Genomic DNA, 23,417 nt, shown 5'->3' on the forward strand with positions numbered 1-23,417 from the left:
GATTTGTTTGGCGTGATCTCTTTTTGACAAACCTATGTTCGCTTCTAGTAATAGCAATAGCAATAGCACTTAGACTTATATACCACTTCACAGTGCTTTTACAGCCCTCTCTAAGTGGTTTACAGGGTCAGCCTATTGCTCCCAACAATTTGGCTCCTCATTTTACCCACCTTGGAAGGATGGAAGGCTGAGTCAACCTTGAATCAGTCAAAATTGAACTACTGGCAGTGAATAGAATCAGCCTGCAACAGACCCATTGCTTGATTATAGGATCTTCCAGTGTATTGATGTCAACCTGATTGGTCTGTTGTTTCCTGGATCATTCTCCCCTCCCCCATTTTGAAGATGGAAACCACATCAGTTGTTTTCCAGTCCTCTGTTAATCCCCTCGTTCTCTAGGATCTATGAAAGATATGATTCAATGATTCTGTCAACTCCTTCAGAACTCTGGGAGATAAGTGGGATGGAGTGGGATATGACACATTACATATCTGGTGTAGGAGAAGGGCAGGCAGAGCCCGAGGATGGAGTCAAGAAAATAATCTGCCTGGAGCTGACACGTTCCCACAAGTGGTCTAGTTCAAACCTCTCTTGAATTCCGTTGACTCTTATCTAGCGCCAATTTAGTGCTTACCATTAGAATGCAGTACTTCAGGCCCCTATGGGAAATCTAGACAGTATACTAAAAAGCAGAGACATCACCCTGCCAACAAATAATAATAATAATGCGTATAATCAAGGCTATAGTTTTCCCAGTTGCAATGTATGGCTGTGAAATTTGGACCACAAGAAAGGCTGAGCGCCAACGAATTGAACTCTGGTGCTGGAGAAGACTCCTGAGAGTCCCTTGGACTGCAAGGCGATCCAACTGGTCAATCCTAAAGGAGATCAACCCTAATTGTTCTTTGGAAGGCCAGATCCTGAAGATGGAACTCAAATACTTTGGCCACTTAATGAGAAGGAAGGACTCACTGGAGAAGAGCCTAATGCTGAGAAAGATTGACGGCAAAAGAAGAAGGGGATGACAGAGTTTGAAGTGGCTGGAGGAAGACACTGAAGGCCTGAGCTTAAATGGACTCCAGAGGATGGTAGAGGACAGGAAGGCCTGGAGGAATGTTGTTCATGGGGTCGCAATGGTCGGACATGACTTTGCAACTAACAACAACAACTGCAGGCTACTTCTGCTGTCTGGCAGTTGCCTGCAATTTAACAGTTCAAATCTCACCAGGCTCAAGGTTGACTCAGCCTTCCATCCTTCCAAGGTGGGTAAAATGATGACCTAGTTTGTTGGGGGCAATATGCTGACTCTGTAAACTGCTTAGAGAGGGCTGTAAAGCACTGTGAAGCGGTATATAAATCTAAGTGCTATTGCTATATAGGCATGAGCAATAAATCTGCTTAATTAAAATTTAACGTGTGGTCATAATTCTTCACACCTGACATTTGGCGACTCAATAAATGTCAAATATAGCTTTATTCCTCAAGCTTAGATGGATTGAATTCACTTATTATGCCAAATTTGTTTGAAATGAGGTAGGCTATTTTGTGCTTCGCTGTATTGTTGAGACATAAATCTCACTCGATTTAATAGGTCCTTTTCCCAGGTAACAGGACATAGGCGAGTTATCAGGAATCAAAGCCTTTGAGCTGAATGGGATTTACATCTGAGTTACATTGCTTAGAATTCATTAGCCATAGAGAGCTGGGCCATAAGGAAGGCTGAGTGCCAAATAATTGATGCTTTCAAATTGTGGTGTTGGACAAGATTGTTGAGAGGTCCTTGGGCTGCAAGGAGTTCAGATCACTCAATCCTAAGGGAAATCAACTCCGAATGTTCTTTGGCAGGACAGACACTGAAGCTGAAGCTAAAAAATTTTGGCCACCTAATGAGAAAATTGGAAAACACCCTGATGTTGGGAAAGATTGAAGGCAAAAGGAGAAGGAGACAACAGAGGATACGATGGTTGTTGTTGTTGTTAGTTGAGAAGTTGTGTCCAACCCATCACAACTCCATGGACAATATTCCTCCAGCCTTCCTGTCCTCTACCATCTTCTGGAGTCCATTTAAGCTTATGTCTACTGCTTCGGTGACTCCATCCAGCCACCTCATTCTCTGCTGTCCCCTTCTTATTTTGCCCTCAGTATTTCCTAGCATTAGGCTCTCCTCCAGTGAGTCCTTCCTTCTCATTAGGTGGCCAAAGTATTTGAGTTTCTTCTTCAGGATCTGGCCTTCTAAAGAGCAATCATGGTTGATCTTCTCTAGGACTGACCGGTTTGATCGCCTTGTAGTCCAAGGGACTCATAGGAGTCTTCTCCAGCGCTGTAGTTCAAAGACCTCAATTCTCAGTGCTCAGCCTTTCTTATGGATGGGATGGTTAGGTAATATCATAGATGGAATGAACATGAATTTGGGGAAACTCTGGGAGACAGTGGAGGACAGGGGGGCTGGCACGCTGTGGTCCATGGGGTTGCAGAGAGTTGGACATGACTTTGTGACTGAACAACAATGCAGGAGCTTTTGGGAGCATTTTCTTGATCCTTATATTTGAGATCCCCTCCCATTCAAAGCATGACGCAGTATTTGATATGACAATATTAACTCTCTTTATTCATGGTAGTGAAGTTATCCAGTTAAAGCCATAGGATCAAGGATCCCATGGTTACCTAACTGACTTTGTCGTAAGGAGATCACTAGAAAATCCCAGGGCTGTGGAATCGAGTGAGAAATTAGAGAAATATCTTGGGAAAAGGCAATGCAATCTACTTCCATATTCTTGCTCTACAGATGTGTCTGTGAAATAACCAGCGCTCAAACTCAATTGGCAGAAACTTTACTATGGGTTTTCCCATGCACTTCATTTACTGAGCCATTAGTCCTGTTGTTTGATTTGCAAATGTAATCAACATATATATGCCCCATTAAGTCACTGCCTTGTCTCAGTCTGCCTAGTTGGAGAATGTGACAGTTGAATCAATGTCCCTTGTCTTCCCCAAGAATGTTTTCATACTGACTCAGCTAAAGCTCTGGATACGCAGCATGATCTACTTTTATCCTTTCCAAATAACATGAATGTCCAATTTGAAAACCCACTGACACCCTTTTTCCCCCTTGCATTAAAGTACAGATAGATTAAAAGGTAAAGGTTCCATTGCAAATATGTGCTAGTTGTTCCTGACTCTAGGGGGCGGTGCTCATCTCCGTTTCAAAGCTGAAGAGCCAGCGCTGTCTGAAGATGTCTCCATGGTCATGTGGCCGGCATGTCTAAAAGCCGAAGGTGCACGGAACGCTGTTACCTTCCCACCGAAAGTGGCCCCTATTTTTCTACTTGCATTTTTACATGCTTTCCAACTGCTAGGATGGCAGAAGCTGGCACACGTAACGGGAGCTCACTCCGTTACGTGGCAGAAGGGATTCAAATCGCTGAACTGCCGATCTTCTGATTGACAAGCTCAGCATCTTAGCCATTGAGCCACCACGTCCCTTACAGGTAATTTAGTGACATTTGAAGCTACACCAGCACTGAAAAAAGTGACTTATGATCAGTTCACTTACAACCATTAACAGCATCTCCATGGTCACATGATCAACATTTGTATGCTCGGCAACTGGTTCATATTTATGATGGTTGCAATGTCCTGGGCCACAGTGGTGCAGTGGTTAGAATGCAGTATTGCAGGCTACTTCTGCTACCTGCCGACTGCCTGCAATTTGGCAGTTTGAATCTCACCAGGCTTAAGGTTGACCCAGCTTTCCGCCCTTCTGAGGTGGGTAAAATGAGGATCCAGATTGTTGCAGGCAATATGCTGACTGTGTAGCCTGCTTAAAGAGAACTGTAAAGCACTGTGAAGTATATATACCGTAGCTTTTGGAGTATAAGACACACTCCCCCGCCTTAAAAAAGCTGAAAATGTGGGTACATCTTATATTTCGAATGTAGCTTTCTTGAACCTTTTTTCCAGCCCTGAAGAGGTGCTAATGAGTGAAGCGATCTTCCCTGCTTTGCCTACTTTTCTCAATGCTGCTCCCTACAACAATCAGCTGTGCTTTAGAAGCTGTTTTTCAGTCCTAGTGAGGTAATAGTGAGTGAAGCATCTTCCGGGCTTCCCCTGCTTTTCTCTCCAATGATCAGCTGTGCTTTAGAAGCTGTTTTTCAGCCCTAATGAGGTGCTAGTGAGTGAAGCGGTCTTCCGGGCTTCCCCTGCTTTTCTCATTGCTTCTCTCTCTCCAATGATCAGCTGTGCTTTAGAAACTGTTTATTAATCCACAACCAGGGGATAAAAAGTGCATACGCATGTCAAAATCAGCATACTTATGTGCTGAAGCTGACCAGATTAAGGATGCTAGCCAGATGAATACCTGGTAGGCAGAATTTTTTTTCCTATTTTCCTCCCCAAAAACAAAAGTGCGTCTTATACTCCAGTGCATCTTATACTCCGAAAAATACAGTAAGTCTAAGTGCTATTGCTATTGCTATCATGGGTTCACCTTTTGTGAATTTCTGCGAAGCAAAGACAGTGGGAAATCCAGATTCACCTATCAACTGTGTTACTAACTTAATGCAATAGCAATAGCCCTAAGAGTTACATGCTGCTTCAATGTGCTTTAACCTGTGTAAACCTGTAAGTGGTTTACAGAGTCAGCATATTGCCCCCCAACAATCTGAGTCCTCATTTTATCGATCTCTGAAAGATGGAAAGCTGAGTCAACCTTGAGCCTGGTGAGATTCGAACAGCTGAACTGCTAGTAGCCGGCAGTCAGCAGAAGTAGCCTGCAGTACTGCATTCCAACCACTGCGCCACCATGGATCACTAATAACCACAGTGATTCACTGAACAACTGTGGCAAGACAAGTCATAAGATGGGGCAAAACCCGTTTAACAATTGTCTTGCTTCGCAACAGAAATTTGGGGATCAACTGTGCTCGTAAGTTGAGGACCTTCCATGAAGCAACACCATGGAAACCCAATTCGTGGGTCCTGGCAGGCCCATATCAAGTAGATATTATGCTTTGGAGGGGATATCCCACAGTTGGTAATTCCCCTCCACCCATGTCAAATGAAATGAAATTAATGATTCCGGTTAATTGGCAACCAAAATAACAACTGGCTGTTTCATCTCACACCATCTCACACATTTGTTGTTATCCGTATAAAAACTAGGCTACGGAATTGGAGTGATGACAACCCTGTAATTATCTCTGCTTCCAATTTCTTCTGACGAAATGACTTTCAATTCAGGAAACGGCATGCTGGAGCAAATATTTCGATTGTTAAGGTGCCCAACATTTCCTACTGTTTTTCTTGCCCCTTGGAAGACCATGTCTGGCATCCGATTGGTCAACATACTCTGCTTTTTTTTGCATTGGGCAATAGGAGAATGGCAAGCAAGCTTTTCAAGCAGAAGAATAAACCTTAATACTGGTTCCCGTGAGTCTTTTTTTTTTTTTTGTATTTATAACAATTTTTCCCTACAGTTGACAATATACTTGAAGATTGCTTTCTTAACATCCCATAGATCCATCTTATCTTACAACGGTCCTACTTCTTCTCCCCCCCTCCCTCTTTCCTTCCCTCGTTTCTTCTCTCCTACTCCCCTTCCTTCCCTCCTTCCTTCCCTCCCTCCTTCCCCTTCCCTCCTTCTCTCCTTCCCTCCTTCTCTCCTTCCCTCCTTCCTTCCCTCCTTCCTTCCTTCCTTCCTTCCTTCCTTCCTTCCTTCCCTCCTTTCTTCTCTCCTTCTCTCCTTCCTTTCCCCCTTCCTTTCCTCCTTCCTTCCCCCCTTCCTTCTCTCCTACATTCCCTCCTTTCTTCCCTCCTTTCTTCTCCCAGTGAGTCTTTTTGGACCTCGTAGCTTTATTACTTGTCTTGCTGTAGTAGCCGATGAATTGAGTTTTATTTTAAAAAATTCTTATGGAGTAGCAAACTTTATCATCAGCCACTATAACCGTGATGTGAACCATGATGGAGCCATATCTGCCGCCATGCAAGCCATCAGCTCCAGTGTGCATGCGCGCACCGGCTAGCTGATTTTCGATCTTTTGGAGGGCTGGGGGAGCCGGTTTTCACCCTCCCCAGGCTTCAAAAAAGCCTCCGGAGCCTGGGGAGAGCGAAAATGGCCTCCCCTGGCACCCTAGAGGAAATACCAAGCTCAGCTTCGAGGCGTGTGGGGGCGGAGCGTGTGGGGGAGTTGTGCACGCGTGCACACGTGGGGGTGCACGCTTTGCATTATGGGTGCCGGCACACATGAGAAGACCCGAGGTGGCGCAGTGGTTAGGGTGCAGTACTGCAGGCCACTTCAGCTGACTGTTATCTGCAGTTCAGCGGTTCTAATCTCACCGGCTCAAGGTTGTCTCAGCCTTCCATCCTTCCGAGGTAGCAATAGCAATAGCAGTAGACTTATATACCGCTTCATAGGGCTTTCAGCCCTCTCTAAGCGGTTTACAGAGAGTCAGCATATTGCCCCCAACAATCTGGGTTGTCATTTTACCCACCTCGGAAGGATGGAAGGCTGAGTCAACCCTGAGCCGGTGAGATTTGAACCGCTGAACTGCTGATCTAGCAGTAGCCTGCAGTGCTGCATTTAATCACTGCGCCACCTTGGTGGGTGAAATGAGGACCCGGATTGTTGTTGGGGGCAATATGCTGACTCTGTAAACCGCTTAGAGAGGTCTGAAAGCCCTATGAAGCGGTCTATAAGTCTAACTGCTATTGCTATTGGTATTGCTATTGATGCGCACCCTTGCATTTTTGGCACCCAACAACAAAAACCTGAAGATTTTCAGATTGAGCTTGATTCCTGATCTTACAGGGATTCATCCACTCAATTTTCTTGAAAGTGATATTCATTCATTTCATTCATTCATTCATTCATTCATTCATTCATTCATTCATTCATTCATTCATTCATTCATATAACTGTCCATCTCAACAGTTGAGTCTATGTCTTCTCTTCTCTTTTTACTTCCAAATCTAATTAACAACCTTGGACTTCCTAGATGGCTTCTAAGTCCTAACCAGGGCCAATCCTGTTGATCTTCCTAGTTTGGTCAAGGTTGCCACTTATTTGGGTATAACTCATCAAGAATCCCAATAGATTCCAAAAGGAGTAAATAGATGCTGCATATAATCCATAACGTCTTTATGATAGGTGAAGCAGCCAACTGAAACAAAAAGAGATACATTTTCATTTCATTTTCATTTTACTTTATTTGTATGCCGCCCTTTTCCCTGAAAGGGACTCAGGGCGGCTCACAATTCAAGGGAGGGGAAAAACAGACAAAATTACAAAACATAACGACCATATGCAGTTAAAAACACAACAATCATACCATTCGAGATGGGGCTACAAGTCTTTAGCCCCAGGCCTGTCGGAACAGCCAGGTTTTAAGGGCTATGCGGAAGGCCTGGAGGGTGGTGAGGGTACGAATCACGGGGAGATCGTTCCAGAGGGTCGGAGCAGCCACAGAGAAGGCCCTCCTCCGGGTAGTCGCCAGTCGACACTGGCTGGCTGATGGAATTCGGAGGAGGCCTAGTCTATGGGATCTTATTGGTCTAGTGGAGGTAATTGGCAGTAGGCGGTCTCTCAAGTACCCAGATCCAATACCATGAAGGGCTTTGTAGGTGACAACTAGCACCTACAACGAAGAAGCCATCAAAAAGAACCTAAAACTTATATTACCCTTTTCCTTGTCAGTTTCAGAAGACATATCACCAGACCCAGAAGAAGACAACGAAGCTCCACAATAGCAATAGCACTTAGACTTATAAACCATTTCCCAGTGCTTTACCGCCCTCTCTAAGCAGTTTACAGAGTCAGCATATTGCCCCCAACAATTTGAATTCTCATTTTACCCACCTTGGAAGGATGGAAGGCTGAGTCAACCTTGAATCAGTCAAAATCGAACTACTGGCAGTGAATAGAATCAGACTGCAAGGCTGCATTCTAACCACTGCACCACCCCGGTTCAACAACAATTAAGCATCTAACAAAACAAAATATGTCCTTCTGGTCCAGGAATCACTAAATCTGAAATCTATATAAGAGTTTCTGCCAAATGCTTTTAGAAATTATTAAAGGAATTCAAAGTATAGACTTTGGAAGTGTTTTGAATATTTCAAGAATACTGACGGAAAATTTGAGGCTATCCAAATTTAGTGTGCATACGAATATTATAAAATGAAGAGACACACAACACAGGCAGTCCTCGACTTACAACAGTGTGTTTAACGACCGTTCAAAGTTACAACAGCACTGAAAAAAGTGATTTATGACTGTTTTTCACTCTTACAAGTTGCAGCATCGCCATGTGATCAGAATTTGGATGCTTGGCAACTGGCTCATATTTATGACAGTTGCAGTGTCTCTTTTGCAATCTTTTGACAAGCAAAGTCAATGGGGAAGCCAGTTTCACTTAGCTATCATGTTACTAACATGGCATCTGCAGTGATTCACTTAACAACAGTGGCAAGCACTGTTGTAAAATGGGGCAAAACTCAGCAACATAAATTTTGGGCTCTATTGTGCAAATGCAATTCAGAGAGCATTTGCACAAATTTGCATTTGTGTTGCATTTTCACAACAATGGATAAAAGATGAGATCCCATCCAATGAGAATGTAATAAATACTAGAATGCGCAGAAATGGGCTGATTAATGCTTACTATTAAGGATGAAGAAAAAATTGGTTTTTTTTAATGTGGGATGTATTTTATCAGTGGTCAGACAATAGAAATAGAAGTTAGAAAGGAGGAGATATAAAAAGAGGAAATGTTAATGTGGAGAGAATTTAAAGATGATGATCTCATGTGTTATTGTTATTATACTATTATATAGTTATATTATTAATATTATTGTGATGAATATAACAACAGATATGTGGATTATGGCTGTTCAAATAACTGTACCCAGATCACACACTGTTTGATGGAAATGAAAAGTAATATAAATAAAACAAATAAAACATGGGGGAAATTTTTTTTGGGGGGGGCTCTATTGTCATAAGTTGAAGTCCACATGTAGAAAGTGTCTGGTACACTTTATATAGAGATGAAATATTTCCTGGTTTGGCTGTAAACTGTGCCCTTCATCCACACCATGTTTGTTGGTGAAAGGAGGGTTTTCAGATGGGGAGTGGTAGAAAGAAAACGAAATCATAGAGCAAGAAAATAGTATCCGGGATCAAAAAATATTTTTAAAAACAAGAAACCCTGGGGAATATTGCTAAAGAGAATCTGACTTTGGGATCGCTTTCACTGGCATGTCCCTTGGATCAATAGATTTTACTACCGAATGTAATTCATTGTATGAGCATTTCTCAAGCCATCGGGAAAATAAACGAAGCAAAAGAAACAAGCCGGCATTTCCTCAGAGATTTGCAATAAGATGATTGAGTTAGTAGAGAACGAAGCTTGTATGAAAATCATTTCGGAGATTAAGGAAGTATTTTTTCCATTACTGTTGATTTTTATATCTGATGTTTCTCACACAAGATTTATGACACATCCCTTTTAATAGTGCCTCAGTAACAAAATGAAAGAGCAGGTGAGTGAACTGGCATAGAATCAAAATGATGTGAAGTATTAATACCGCTTTATTTGTTGTTGTTAATTGCGAAGTCGTGTCTGACCCATCATGACCCCATGGACAATGTTCCTCTAGGCCTTCCGGTCCTCTACCACCCTCTGGAGTCCATTTAAGTTCACTCTGACTGCTTCGGTGACTCCATCCAGCCACCTTATTCTCTGTCGTCCCCTTCTTCTTTTGCCCTCAATCATTCCCAGCATTAGGTTCTTCTCCAGTGACTCCTTCCTGGCCAAAGTCTTTGAGTTTCCTCTTCAGGATCTGGCCTTCTAAAGAGAAGTCAGGGTTGATCTCCTCTAGGACTGACCAGTTTGATCGCCTTGCAGTCCAAGGGACTCACAGGAGTCTTCTCCAGCACCAGAGTTCGAAGGCCTCAATTCTTTGGCGCTCAGCCTTCCTTATGGTCCAATTTTCACAGCCATACATTGCAACTGGGAAAACCATAACTGCTTTATAAAGCCTTAGTAAGGCCATACCTAGAATATTGCGTCCAGTTTTGGTTTTCAGGTTACAAAAAAGATGTTGAGACTTTGGAAAGAAATTGCAAAGAAAGGCAACTAAGACGATTAAAGGCCTGGAGACTAAAACATATGAAGAACAGTTGATCAGACAACTGTGGCGCAGTGGTTATGGTGCAGTACTGCAGGCCACTTCAGCTGACTGTTATCTGCAGTTCAGCGGTTCTAATCTGACTGGCTCAAGGTTGACTCAGCCTTCCATCCTTCCAAGGTGGGTGAAATGAGGACCCAGACTGTGGAGGCGATATGCTGACTCTGTAAACTGCTTAGGGAGGGCTGAAAGCCCTATGAAGCGGTATATAAGTCTAACTGCTATTGCTATTGCTATTGCTAGTTGCAGGATTTGTGTTTGGTTAGTCTAGAGCAGTGATGGCAACCCTTTTTTGGCTCCTGTGCCAAAAGTGGGGGGAGCACAGGGGAGTCGTGTGCCGGCATGCCACGCCCATAATGCTATATGTGTGACATCCCCTCCCCCTCCGGCACATGCCGGAAATCACTTCCGGTTTGGCCGTAGGGCCATTTTTCGCCCTCCGGAGCCTTCATGGAAGTCTCCTGAAGACTCTGGAGGGCAAAAAACGGTCCTACGAGCAAACTGGATGTCCATTCCCGATTTGGCCCTAGGGCTGGTTTTTCGCACTCTGGAGGCTTCAGGGAAGCCTCCGGTGGGTGAAAAACGGCCTCAAAAGGCCAAAGTCAGCTGGCCAGCGTGCCTTGTGTGCCGTGACAAATGGCTCTATGTGCCATCTGTGGCATGCATGCCATAGGTTCGCCATCACCGGTCTAGAGAAAATAAGGGCTACCACAAAGAAGGAGGGAATCATGGAGATCTGGCAACTGTTGTAAATGTGAAAGGCAATCACATGCCAATTTTTAAAGTGCCGTTGTAACTTTGAATGGCCACTGTTGTGGCCCAGCAGGAGCCGTTGGAGCTGCCACCAGACTCCGACAGTGAGGGGGCCTATGAGTCGGCTCGGGAGGATGTGGAGGACCCTGGACAGGGTTCCGGCTCCGAGCAGAGTGTAGAGAGGCTGGTTGGCCGCCAGGAGGCACCTGAGCCTTGGACCAGTGTGGAGGAGACAAGGGAGTGTGATCTGGACATCAGCAGTGAGTTGTTCCTGGATGCCCGGCACTGAAGAGCTGATAGGCATAAGGAACAGTTGCGCAGTTACAGGAGGTAATTGCACTCAGCTGCTGATAATTAGGCTCCTCTCCAGACTATAAAAGGAATGCTTGTGCACACGCCCCTTTTGCAGAAGTCAACACATGAACTAATGTTGGAGAACAGTACTGTGAGCCTGGCAGGCTGGATTGCTGCCAAGGCTTATCTGTGCTGGTTTGCTGCCAAGGATCTGTCTGTCTTTTAATAAATTCCTTAAAGTATCTTTGGCTCGGCATGCGTTGGTGTGGGATGAGGGGCGTCAGAACAGGTCACTAAATGAACGGTTGAATGTCGGGGACTAGCTGTCATGTTTTAATGTTTCATATTGTTGCTTTTATTGATTGTAAGCCGCCTACAGTCACTGCAAGATGAGATGGGCATCCGGTAAGTTTAATAAATGCATAAACAAATTGAGGCTATAGCATACACCATGGCGATTGGGGTTTTTGATGCTGCCAATCTTCACGCAATACAAGTTTTAAAAATAAGAGCTTTGCTACTGTTGTGTTACAACACAACTTTGATGTAACTGAACAACATGAATGTGGTCAGGGCCACACTAAAGCAGGATGGGAGGGGGAAGGCTTGACTCTACAATATTTTTGCTTTTATTTTGCTTTCTCTAACAGCTCTGCGTCTTCGTAAACCATACATTTAAATTATAAGTATATTTTTTAAATTATTTATTGTTAATACTTCATTAATGTACCTATAAAAATTATGTTTCAAATTTTTCATGGCCTATTTCCATTGAGCTGGGACCAAATACATATTTTCCATAGAAATATTGCTTTGAATAGTGCGAATTTGAATAATGGGACCATTTGAGCGTGATTAATTAAATTTAATTAATTTCTGGGGCTTTCTTAGTGAGGAAAACTGGTGTGAAATTGTAATCAGCATTCTTCCAAAGAAAAATGGCAAGGAATATCTCTGGCTAGCATTAGGGATAGTTTGTTATTTCTCTGTTTTTTTAACAGAATGATTGCCTTTTGGAAATAAAGTTGTTTGAGGTGAGCCTATTCAGCACTTATTATAGGAGAAGAGCAGAGAGAGCTGGAGGAAGGAGTTAAGTATGTCTTTAGCTTAGAGTCGTTATGTTCCCACAAATCGGAAGGGTTGGTCCAAGTCGAACCCCCCCACCCGAATTCTGTGGACCCTTAAAGGTAAAGGTTCCCCCCTCGCACATATGTGCTAGTTGTTCCCGACTCTAGGGGGCGGTGTTCATCTCCGTTTCAAAGCTGAAGAGCCAGCGCTGTCTGAAGATGCCTCCGTAGTCATGTGGCCTGTATGACTAAACTCTGAAGATGCATGGAACACTGTTACCTTCCCACCAAAGTGGTCCCTATTTTTCTACTTGCATTTTTACCTGCTTACAAACTGCTAGGTTGGCAGAAGCCGAGATAAGTAACAGGAACTCACTCCATTATGTGGCACTAGGGATTTGAACTGCTGAACTACTGACCTTTCTGAGCTCAGCGTCTTAGCCACTGAGCTACTGCATCCCTTATCTGGGCCCTTATCTGGTGCCAATTTAGAGTTGAATTTTAGTTGACTAGATTAATGTTAGGCTCCAAGGCTCGGGACCATCTGGTAGATTGCAGCATGGAAGATTTATTCAAGCCTAAACACAACAATCTAGTCAAGTAAAATTCAGCAATAAATTGGGTCCAGATAAGGTTCAATAGAATTCTGGAGGGGTTGGATTTGGATTGCTTGTAGGAAGGCAATGACTCTAAGCTAATGACACACTTAACACAGCCCTTCAGTTTTTCCTGCTCTTCTCCTTCATCAGGGGTGTCAAGCTTGATTACATTGAGGGCGGCATCAGGGTTATGTTTGATATGGAGGGTGGAGGGTGGGTGTGGACAGCTTGACATCATTCTTATTGGTGCCTGTGGTGGCTGGAGCTCTCTGCCAGCAAAAATAGGCTCCCAACAGTGGTGGGTTGTGGATCCCGTTCCAACCGGTACAGTTAGAAAGGGCCCAGTGGCGTCCACATGGATGTGCGCAGCGTGAGTGCACATGCATGCAATGTGCGCATGTGTCTTAGCGCCTCCGTGAGCCTCTGCGACACTTCAGCTGCTCAGTGAAGCGTCGCGCAGGTGCTGTATGCGCGGAAGCACTGAAGACTTAAAAGACTGGTAAGGAGCTCTGGCGGGCGGGTGGGCCCTCCGGAGCACCATATCGGAACAGTATCCGGTGCTCCGGGCATGACTGTACTGGTGTGTACCTCCTGAAACTCACCACTGGCTCCCAAGCTCTGTTTTTGGCCGTGACAGCTTCCTGCAACCCTCTGCCAGTGAAAAGAGAACTGGGGAGAGCCACATACAGCCCTATTTTGTTGGCAGAGGCATTGTGGGCTGGTTCTTCACTATTTCCAGGGCAGTGGTGGGTTTCAAAATTTTTTAGAACCTCTTCTGTAGGTGTGGCCTGTTTTGTGGGAGTGGCTTCCCAGCCATGTAACCAGGTGGGAGTGGCTTGCCAACCACGTGACTGGGAGTGGCTTGCCAGCCATGTGACCAACTGGGAGTGGTTTGGCAGTCATGTGACTGGGTCGGCGTGGCCAACTTGTAAATTGTGGTGAAACTCACTTAACAACTTAACAACACTCTTGCTTAGCAACCAAAATGTTGGCTCAGAAACTGGCATTTGAAGCACGCAAGTCTTAAAGCTGTCAAGTTACAAGACCATTCCACCCCTAACCCTTTAGAAAAAAAAAACCCAGGGGTGTTCAAAATTGACAGCTTTAAGACTTGTGGACTTCAACTCCCAGAATTCCTCCTCTCGTTCTTCATCTTGATGATGTGCGGACGGGCGGGAGGAGGGAGCTGGAACCGGTTCTAAACGGCACTGTAGATTTGTGTAACTTCTTCTATAGAAGAGGTTAGAACTGGCAGGAACCCACCCCTGTTCCAGGGTGACCCCACAGGCCAGATCTAAACACCCCATGCACCAGATCTGGTCCACGGGCCTTGAGTTAGACACTCTTGTCCTACATCTACTGTATCCATGAACAGAACTTAAAAAGGATTTTGATGAGTGGTTCAAAACAGCCATTAAAAAAACCCACTACAGGTAGTCCCTGACTTACAAGAATTCATTTAGTGACCGTTCAAAGTTACAGCAGCACTGGCCAAAGTGACCTAGGATTGTTTCTCACACTTACGACCATGGCAGCATCCCCGTGTGAAACTGGCTCATATTTATAATGGCTGCAGTGTCCCAAGGTTGTGTGATCACTCTCTGAGACCTTCTGACAAAGAAATTGAATGTGGAAGCCAGCTTCCCTTAACAACCGAGTCACTAACCTAACAACGGCAGTGGTTCACTTAACAACGGGGGCAAGAAACGTTAAACAAAAGGGTAAAGCTCACTTAACAAATGTCTCACTCAACAATGGAATGTTTAGACTCAATTGTGGTTATAATTCAAGGACTACTGATATCAATTTTTCCCTTAAAAAAGACCCTTGTCACAACCAATATGATCCTATTATGTTTATATTTCGATGTGGATTATGAGTCATTTCAAAGAAAAGGTGGGTGAAGACACAGGGAAACTCTAGTAAAAAAGCTGAAGACATTTGAAATGGCTCTGCCATCTGTCAGAAATGCTGTAGGGCCTCCTGCTTGGGCATAGGGTTGGACTAGATGACCTACAAGGTCCCTTCCAAAAGATAAAAAAGATATAAAGAACGGTTGCTGGAATTAGGTATGTCTAGTTTGATGAAAAGAAGGACTAGGGGGGGGGTGACTTGTTAGCAGTCTTCTGTTATCTTAAGAGTTGCCACAAAGAAAAGGGAGTCAAGCTATTCTCCAAAGCACCTGAGGGCAGAACTGGAAGCAATAGGTGGAAACTAATCAAGGAGAGAAGCAACCTAGAACTAAGAAGAAATTTCCTGGCAGTTGGAACAATTAATCATTGGAACAACTTGCCTCCAGAAGTTCCAGTTCCACTGGAAGTTTTAAAGAAGAGATTGGACAACCATTTGTCTGAAATAGTATAGGGTTTATTGCCTGAGCAGAGGGTTGGACTACAAGACCTCTAAGGTCCCTTCCAACTCTGTTATTCTATTCTATTCTATTCTATTCTATTCTATTCTATTCTATTCTATTCTATTCTATTCTATTCTATTCTATTCTATTCTATTCTATTCTATTCTATTCTATTCTACTCCATTCCATTCCATTCCACCCTACCTCACCCTGTTCCATTCCATTCCATTCCATTCCATTCCATTCCATTCCATTCCATTCTATTCTACTCCATTCCATTCCATTCCACCCTACCTCACCCTGTTCCATTCCATTCCATTCCATTCCATTCCATTCTATTCTATTCTATTCTATTCTATTCTATTCTATTATATTCTATTCTATTCTATTCCATTCCATTCTAGGTGTTGGCTCTTGTGGCAATATTTGGGTCCATATATTCACAAATTAGGTGCTGTAAATAAAATCCTATAACAACCACGTCTTGTTTTGTGAGGCAAGGAATCACCTTCTTCCCTTATCACTTTTGCTTGCGAGATGCATAATTGCTTTAAAAAAATGATTGAGGAAGAAGCAAAGAAATTGAGCCCGCACATGAAAAAATCACATAGTCGCCCGAGAGATTCAACCCCACCAAGGCATAAATCAATTTTCTCAGATGGAAATAAAAATGAGCGCAGGCTAAAATGAACGAGTCAAGTTCAGGGTGGATGCCTAGGATGTTATATCGAGATGATTCCAAATTGAATTGGAGAAGTGTTCCTCTGCTTATATGAAATTGTAAATTTATTTGGTTTCCTGTCAAGACTTGACTGGGGCTTTGAGTCAGAGGAACTTCAGTAAGGATGCTTTTGTGTGAAATGGCTTTTTCCTTAGAATGTAAATATTTCAGGCTCTTTATAGATAACCCAGGCGAATGAGATGGCTCTAAGGTAATACACAGCATTTTGAGGGCAATTTACAACCTTTTGAAGACAATAAAGAATTGACTGGATTCCCCCCACCCCGAAGTTGCTCTATTTTTCCATCTGTGTAACGGTTGTGGCCTGCAGAACTGGCAGCAGAGTCGGACAGTGAGGAGGTTGGGGAGGAGCATGGGCCAATCCTGGAGTCTGAGGAAGGCTCGGATGAGGGCTCTGTGTTGGAGGCAGAGACGGGATCGAGGCCGTCTGGCAGTGATCAGGTGCCTACGGAGCTAGACAGCAGTGAGGCAGAGGAACAGCTGGAGCCTGTTCCCAGTCTGCACATGCGCAGAGCTGCCAGAAGGAAAGAACAACTCAGAAATCAGGGTGGACTTGAGAGTAAAGTCACAGGTGGAAGATGATTGGTCCCTCCCATAGGACATAAAAGAGGAGCGAAAGGGGAGTGGGCTTTTGCAGGAAACAATTTGTTCGTTCAGTCATTAGATTTGTTCCAGGAGTGTGAAGATCTGTCCGTGAATCTCAGAGACTCTGTGCCCAGTTTTTCCTTGCACAGCGCCTTGTTTGGAAAATATTTACATGGCAGCTTTTCAAGATAGATAAGGTCTGTAGTCCTAAATATTCCTTTGAAAGACTGTTTGCCAGGCCTTTGCTGAATGTGAATGAGAGGAATTCACCTTCGTTTAATAAAAGGGGTTTTGTCGGGACCAGGACTCTGCCTCGTGCTTTTTGGGGAAGCCTAGGTGAGAAAAGGAACTGTGCCCATTTCGAACTGTTGAAGGAGAAAGAGTGATATCCAACTATTTTTGATTACAAATAAATCCACCATCCCGCACAGACCATCAGTAATAGCTTCATAGCAATAGCAATAGCAGTTAGACTTATATACCGCTTCATAGGGCTTTCAGCCCTCTCTAAGCGGTTTACAGAGTCAGCATATTGCCCCCACAGTCTGGGTCCTCATTTCATCCACCTCGGAAGGATGGAAGGCTGAGTCAACCGTGAGCCAGTGAGATTTGAACCGCTGAACTGCAGATAGCAGTCAGCTGAAGTGCCCTGCAGTACTGCACCCTAACCACTGCGCCACCTACTGATCATAGATCAGTAAGGAATTTCTTCCAAGAAAATTATCCTTTGACAGTCCCGTATTGACTTTGTTGCTAAGACAAGTAGATAAAAAGGAGACAAAGCCTGTGAAATAACCAGAATGAAGCAAAAATTCAGACAATACTGGAACCTACATTAAAAAAAAACAAAAAAAAAAACCACAGGACAATATACAAACTTCCCAGTTCTCTAAAGGGTGTCCTCGGGTTACGACTATAATTGAGCCCAAACTTGATGCTGCTAAGTGAAACCTTTATGAAATGAGGTATGCCCCATTTTTACGATCTTTCTTGCCACAGTTGTTAAGTGAATCACTGTAGTTGTTAAGATAGTAACATGGTTGTTAAGTGAATCTGGCTTCCCCACTGACTTTGCTTGTCAGAAGGAGATCACATGACCCCCGGGACATTTCAACCGTCATGAACATGAAGCAGTTGCCAAGCATCTGAATTTTGACCATCTGACCATGAGGATGCTGCAGTGGCTGTAGTATGAAAAACGGCCATAAGTCACTTTTTTTCACTGCGGTTGTAACTTTGAATGGTCGCTAAATGAACTGTTGCAAGTCGAGGACCTCTTGTAATTCTTAAGCAATGCAGAAAAAAAAGAGCGATAGAAGATGCCGGAATTTAGGCCCACGGAGAACTTCTATTTTTATCTAATATGTTGATTAGCCAGTAGAGGATGCACCGTCATTATGTCTAGGCTTCCTTTAAATCAATTTTATGAAACATAAAAAATGGTGATTATTTTTAGAACTCCTATACTTTTTCAGTTTCATGGTTAGCAATTTCAATATTGGGCTCAGTTCATTCTGATGAAAATACGGATGGTTTTTCAGATGAGCATACATACTGTATATCCTTAGCATTTTCTTTTCCAAATAGAAAAAAGAATACACTATTCAAAGAGGCAATGAGAAAAAAAAGTAGTAGAAGGGGACACATATATTGCTTACATCCAGTACCTCTAAAGAGTTCTAAAAAGCTGTTAACACATCTGCCTAAGAGGCAATAGAGCACAGGTTCGATTCCCAGAAAGGGTATGGCTAGCTGATGAGAGCTAAATAGCTTGAAATAGATCTATACTAGTCTCCCTTTATTTATTTATCAGCATAAATATAACAAATGTAACAAAAAGGCAACAGTAAAAAATATTGGGTTTCTGTCTGGATGGTCTCTTGTGACGAGCCGAAGGACAGAGAGTGGAAGTGTGACCTTCCTCTCATATTTGGGCATACCAGGGGTTGTGACTTTAAATATATACCTTTCACCCTGGCCTGGGTGATAAGGAGTCGAGCTCTGTAGCTCAATGGTTAACACATCTGCCTAAGAGGCAATAGAGCACAGGTTCGATTCCCAGCAAGGGTATGGCTAGCTGATGAGAGCTAAATAGCTTGAAATAGATCTATACTAGTCTCCCTTTATTTATTTATCAGCATATATATATATATATATATATATATATATATATATGTATGTATGTATGTATGTATGTATGTATGTATGTATGTATGTATGTATGTATGTATATGAAAGCAACTTGTGAATGAGCGGGCAGCCTTAGGGAAGAAATGAACAAACTAATAAGCAAATAAAGAAAGAAGCATGACCAACATGAATCACGGAAATTAATACTGGATTAATGAAGGCAAACTGAAATATTTTTCGCAGCTTTCTTTCATACTTGTTAGTCCATCCTTCCCCTATTTCTGGAGCTCTCCAGAAATATTGGCAACACAGTTCCTAGAAAGGTATGTCAGTATGGCCACATATTGCATCCAGTTTTGGTCACCCCAATATAAAAAATATGTTGAGACTCTGGGAAGAGTGCAGAGAAGTGCAACAAAAATGATTAGGCTAAAATATAAAAAGAACAGTTATTGGAATTGGGTATCTATCCTTTTTTTCTCATGGAGTGACATGATAACACTGTTCCAGTATTTGAGAGGCCCCTACAAAGATGAGGGGGACAAAGTACCAAAAGGCAAGATAAGAAACAATGGTTGGAAACCAACCAAGGAGAGAAGCAACCTAGAATTAAGGAGAAATATCCTAATGGTGAGAACCATCAACCCACGGAACACGTTGCCTTCAGAGGTTGTGGGTACTCCATCACTGGAGGCTTTCAAAAAGAGACTGGACAACCATTTGTCTGAACAGTCTCCTGCTTGAGCAGGGGGTTGGACTAGAAGACCTCCAAGATCCCTTCCAATTCTATTATTCTGTGTTTTATGTCCTATGTTTTTGGATCTTAGAATGTTAATTAGAAGAAACGTGAAGAATTTACCTTTGCATGTATGATCTCAGCAGGGTGATGCCCAGAAGGAAGTACATCATAATGGAGCACACCATCATGGTCAGTCCCAGGAGTATGGCCCGGTCCTCTCCAGCTTTGAGAGCGGTGACTGTTTTCCTTTTGTCCAGTAGATCATGATCCCTGATTTTTTGGTAAATATTTCTGAGGTTGAAAACAATACATTCTTATGTGGAGTTCACACTTTAATCAATAAACCCTCTAAAAGGACTGTTTGCTCCGTTTCCAGGGCCTGCCTCAGGGGAGATCACAGCTTTAAGATTACCGCATTCGATGTTTTCTAAACATTTTGCTTGGACCTGGTAGGGGAAAGAAAAAATCACCGGCATCCGAAACTCACAAAAGGCTTTCATTGGTGGAATGATTTCAAAGCTCCCCCTTTCCCCCTCTCACCTCTGTTTTTCAATTTCTAGGAAGGTGCTTTGCAAAAGATGAAATGAATCTTTGAGAACAAATCTTAGATCATTCACACCAGAAGAATTCTTTGGAATCCCCAGAAAAATGTGTGATGTGAATGAAGGAAGAATAATCAAAGATGTGTAGTCTTCCCTGCTTTATTTCCTGGTGGCATTTCAGCAATTTAGAGTTCTTAGGGCTTGCCCTTCAAGATACTCTGGACCCTTAACTGACACATACAGGACAATTGGCTGATTTAGGCATATAAAGTAAAGGTTCCCCTCGCACATATGTGCTAGTCATTCCCAACTCTAGGGGGCAGTGCTCATCTCCTTTTCAAAGCCAAAGAGCCAGCGCTGTCCAAAGAAGTCTCTGTGGTCATGTGGCCGGCATGACTAAATGTCGAAGGCACACGGAACACTGTTACCTTCCCACCAAAGGTGGTTCCTATTTTTCTACTTGCATTTTTGCATGCTTTCGGACTGCTAGGTTGGCAGAAGCTGGGACAAGTAAGGGGAGCTCACTCCGTTACACAGTGCTAGGGGTTTGAACCGCCGAACTGCTGACCCTTCTGATCGACAAGCTCAGTGTCTTAGCCACTGAGCCACCATGTCCCTCTTAGGCATATAGGTTAACTCTAATCTTTCATTTGAAAAGTAAGATCTATTATAGTTCTACAAATTTATAAAACCTCTACATATGAGTTCTAAAATGATTACCGTTTTACAGGTAGTCCTTGACTTACAACCGGTTGAGATACTTATGGCAGAGAAGGAGGAAGGTATGGGGTCCTAAGGGGTAGAAAGCAAGTCCAAGGGCCTGTGAGGATGGGAAGTGGAGCATGGGCTTCTTAGGGAGTAGGGAAGTCCTTGGGAGGTCCTTGGACCTGTGCTAGGCCTCACAGGGCACCCCGTAATTCTGAGGTACCCCAGCCTCTGTTTAATGACTCATGTGGTTTTTAACAACTGCATCAGAGGCAGCAGGGGTGGAGATTGTTAAGGAAGTAATCGTATGGCCTCCTTGCTTAATGACTGTCATAACTTGTGACTGTAATAGACAGGGTCCATTATGACCATGAATCAAGGTGTAACTTTATATTTTATAGCATTCTGATATTTTTATATCTGAGTATTTTTCATAGTGCATAGTAACTTGTAGTCTTTCCATCTGCATTAATTTAGCACAAACATCTTTTTTTTGTTCTCATTTACAGAGACATTTCCTCGCATTGATGGCCATCCATAACGTGATCCGTTGATCAACATCATAGGGGCCAACTTATTTCTAGCTTACTTCATGGTATTCTGAGTTTTTGTTAACCTAAAAATGATGGTCTACTACAGTGTTTCTCAACCTTGGCAACTTGAAGTCCCGTGGACTTCAACTCCCAGAATTCCCCAGCCAGCTATGCTGGCTGGGGGATTCTGGGAGTTGAAGTCCACAGGACTTCAAGTTGTCAAGGTTGAGAAACACTGGTCTATTATCTATTCTGTCTATGGAGTTCTTGATGCTTTCTGATTTTGGTTGTTTATTGGCAGATATTTCATTACCCAACTTACAGAGGTGGTTATTCAGCAGGTTCTGGCCAGTTCTGGAGAACCGGTAGTGGAAATTCTGAGTAGTTCGCAGAACCAGTAATACTACCTCTGACTGGCCCCACATCCATCTATTCTCTGCCTCCCGAGTCCCAGCTGATCGGGAGGGAATGGAGACTTTGCAGCAACCTTCCCCTGCAGTGAGGCTGGAATGGAGATTTTACAGTCATCTTCCCCTGCCACGCCAGCCAAGGACGCCCACCAAGCCATGCCATGCCCACCAAGCCACAGAACCGGTTATAAAAAAATTTGAATCCCACCACTGCCCAACTAGGTAACATCATCAATGTGAGTGAGTGTGTGATTTGCTGCCTGTTTATATGTAGTAGCTGCCCTACCAATTTCGGTAGGGGCATGGTTTTTTTGAATTGAGTATTAGCTTAATTGGAGTGTTCTAATGTGTTCAGACAAATAAGTCATCAATAGACACATTTGCACACCATTCAAAAGAGACAATATGTATAAAATCTAGGAAGGAAATAAAAAGCTAGAAGACATTTTCTCCACCAGCAGCCAACATTCAGATAAATAAAGATCAGCACTAGATAAAAAACGAGGAATGAAAATAATACTTTATCCAAGGAACCTCCAAAGAGAAAACCAGAGTCCCAGCAAAACTGGCAAGTCCCACTACTATATATAAATAGGAAGCAACCTACACACTCATTTGCATGGATGATGTTATCTAATTGGGTAATAAAACACCTGTAAGCAAACAACCAAGCATCAAGGACCCCACAGTTCAACCCTGAGCCACAGATATTCTTTTCTACTGATATCTATTGCCTCTCTCTCTCTCATATAAGTTACAGTTTGACTTTCTACAGTTTCTATGTCTGCGAAATCCCACATTCAAATCAAATATTTTTTATGGTATTTAAGGGTAGGTCACGAGCAGATATATATATTTTCTGCTCCATATACTCTAGTGAGTTTTATATTTTCCACATCACCACATATTGCCGAGATTAGCAATTTGGGAGGCGTTGGGGACACATTTGGAATGTTGATAAGTTAGGACAGTTGTTTATTTACAAAATGGTTCCCATGGTGAGCCTGGCCTGTCATCAAACACCAATGTACCAGAAGGGGAAATGGCTGTTCCTGGATGGGCTGCAAATAAAGAGAATGCCAAATGATCTTGCTTTGCAGCAGGGCAGATTCCCGGCTTTCCTTTTAAAATCATACATTTGCATGTATGGAAAAGGAACAGAGTGGAAGGAATGTCAAGGCTCCATTCAATTGTTTATTAAGCTGAAGATGCTAGGCCAGAGGTGTCAAACTCAATTTCATTGAGGGCTGCACCAGGGCTGTGTTTGACCTTGGGTGGTGGGAGTGGGCGTGGCCAGGGTGGGAATGGCCAGCTTGACATCACTCGTGTCAGGGGTGCCTGTGGTGGCCCGAGTGCTCTGCCAGTAAAAATAGGCTCCCAAGTTCCGTTTCAGCTGCAACGGCCTCTTGCAACACTCTGCCAGCGAAAACAGAGCTTGGGATCACCACCAGTGGCCCTCATGAGCTCCATTTTCATCCATGATGATCTCCTGCAACCCTCTGCCAGTGAAAATGGAGCATGGGCTTCTTAGGGAGTAGAGAAGACCTTGGGAGGCCCTTGGATTTGTGCTAGGCCTCACAGGGCCTCCCGTAATCCTGAGGTACCCCAGCCTCTGTTTAATGACTCATGTGGTTTTTAACAACTGCATCAGAGGCAGCAGGGGTGGAGATTGTTAAGGAAGGTAATCATATGGTCTCCTCGCTTAATGACAGTCATGACTTGTGACTGTAATAGGCAGGGTCCATTATGACCCTGAATCAAGGTCTATCTTTATAGGTTC

At 43.4% G+C, this 23,417-nt stretch overlaps 1 protein-coding gene across 6 annotated transcripts in view; it reads right to left on the bottom strand.

Annotated features, from left to right (window-relative positions):
- Positions 1 to 23,417, bottom strand: part of KCNMB2 (potassium calcium-activated channel subfamily M regulatory beta subunit 2) — a 276,413-nt gene that overhangs the window by 20,414 nt on the left and 232,582 nt on the right. For 4 of the 6 annotated variants that reach the window (XM_087725214.1, XM_087725213.1, XM_087725215.1 and 1 more), the window contains exon 3: positions 19,568 to 19,738. In XM_087725214.1, the coding sequence (XP_087581340.1) occupies positions 19,568 to 19,738 (171 nt within the window). The remainder of the gene's footprint in view (positions 1 to 19,567; positions 19,739 to 23,417) is intronic. The other 2 variants (XM_087725217.1, XM_087725212.1) reach the window with 1 other exon arrangement.

This window comes from Thamnophis sirtalis, unplaced genomic scaffold (genome assembly GCF_051295495.1).
Source record: "Thamnophis sirtalis isolate CommonGarterSnake01/CBP01778 unplaced genomic scaffold, rThaSir2_p1.2 scaffold_11, whole genome shotgun sequence".
Taxonomy (NCBI): domain Eukaryota; kingdom Metazoa; phylum Chordata; class Lepidosauria; order Squamata; family Natricidae; genus Thamnophis; species Thamnophis sirtalis.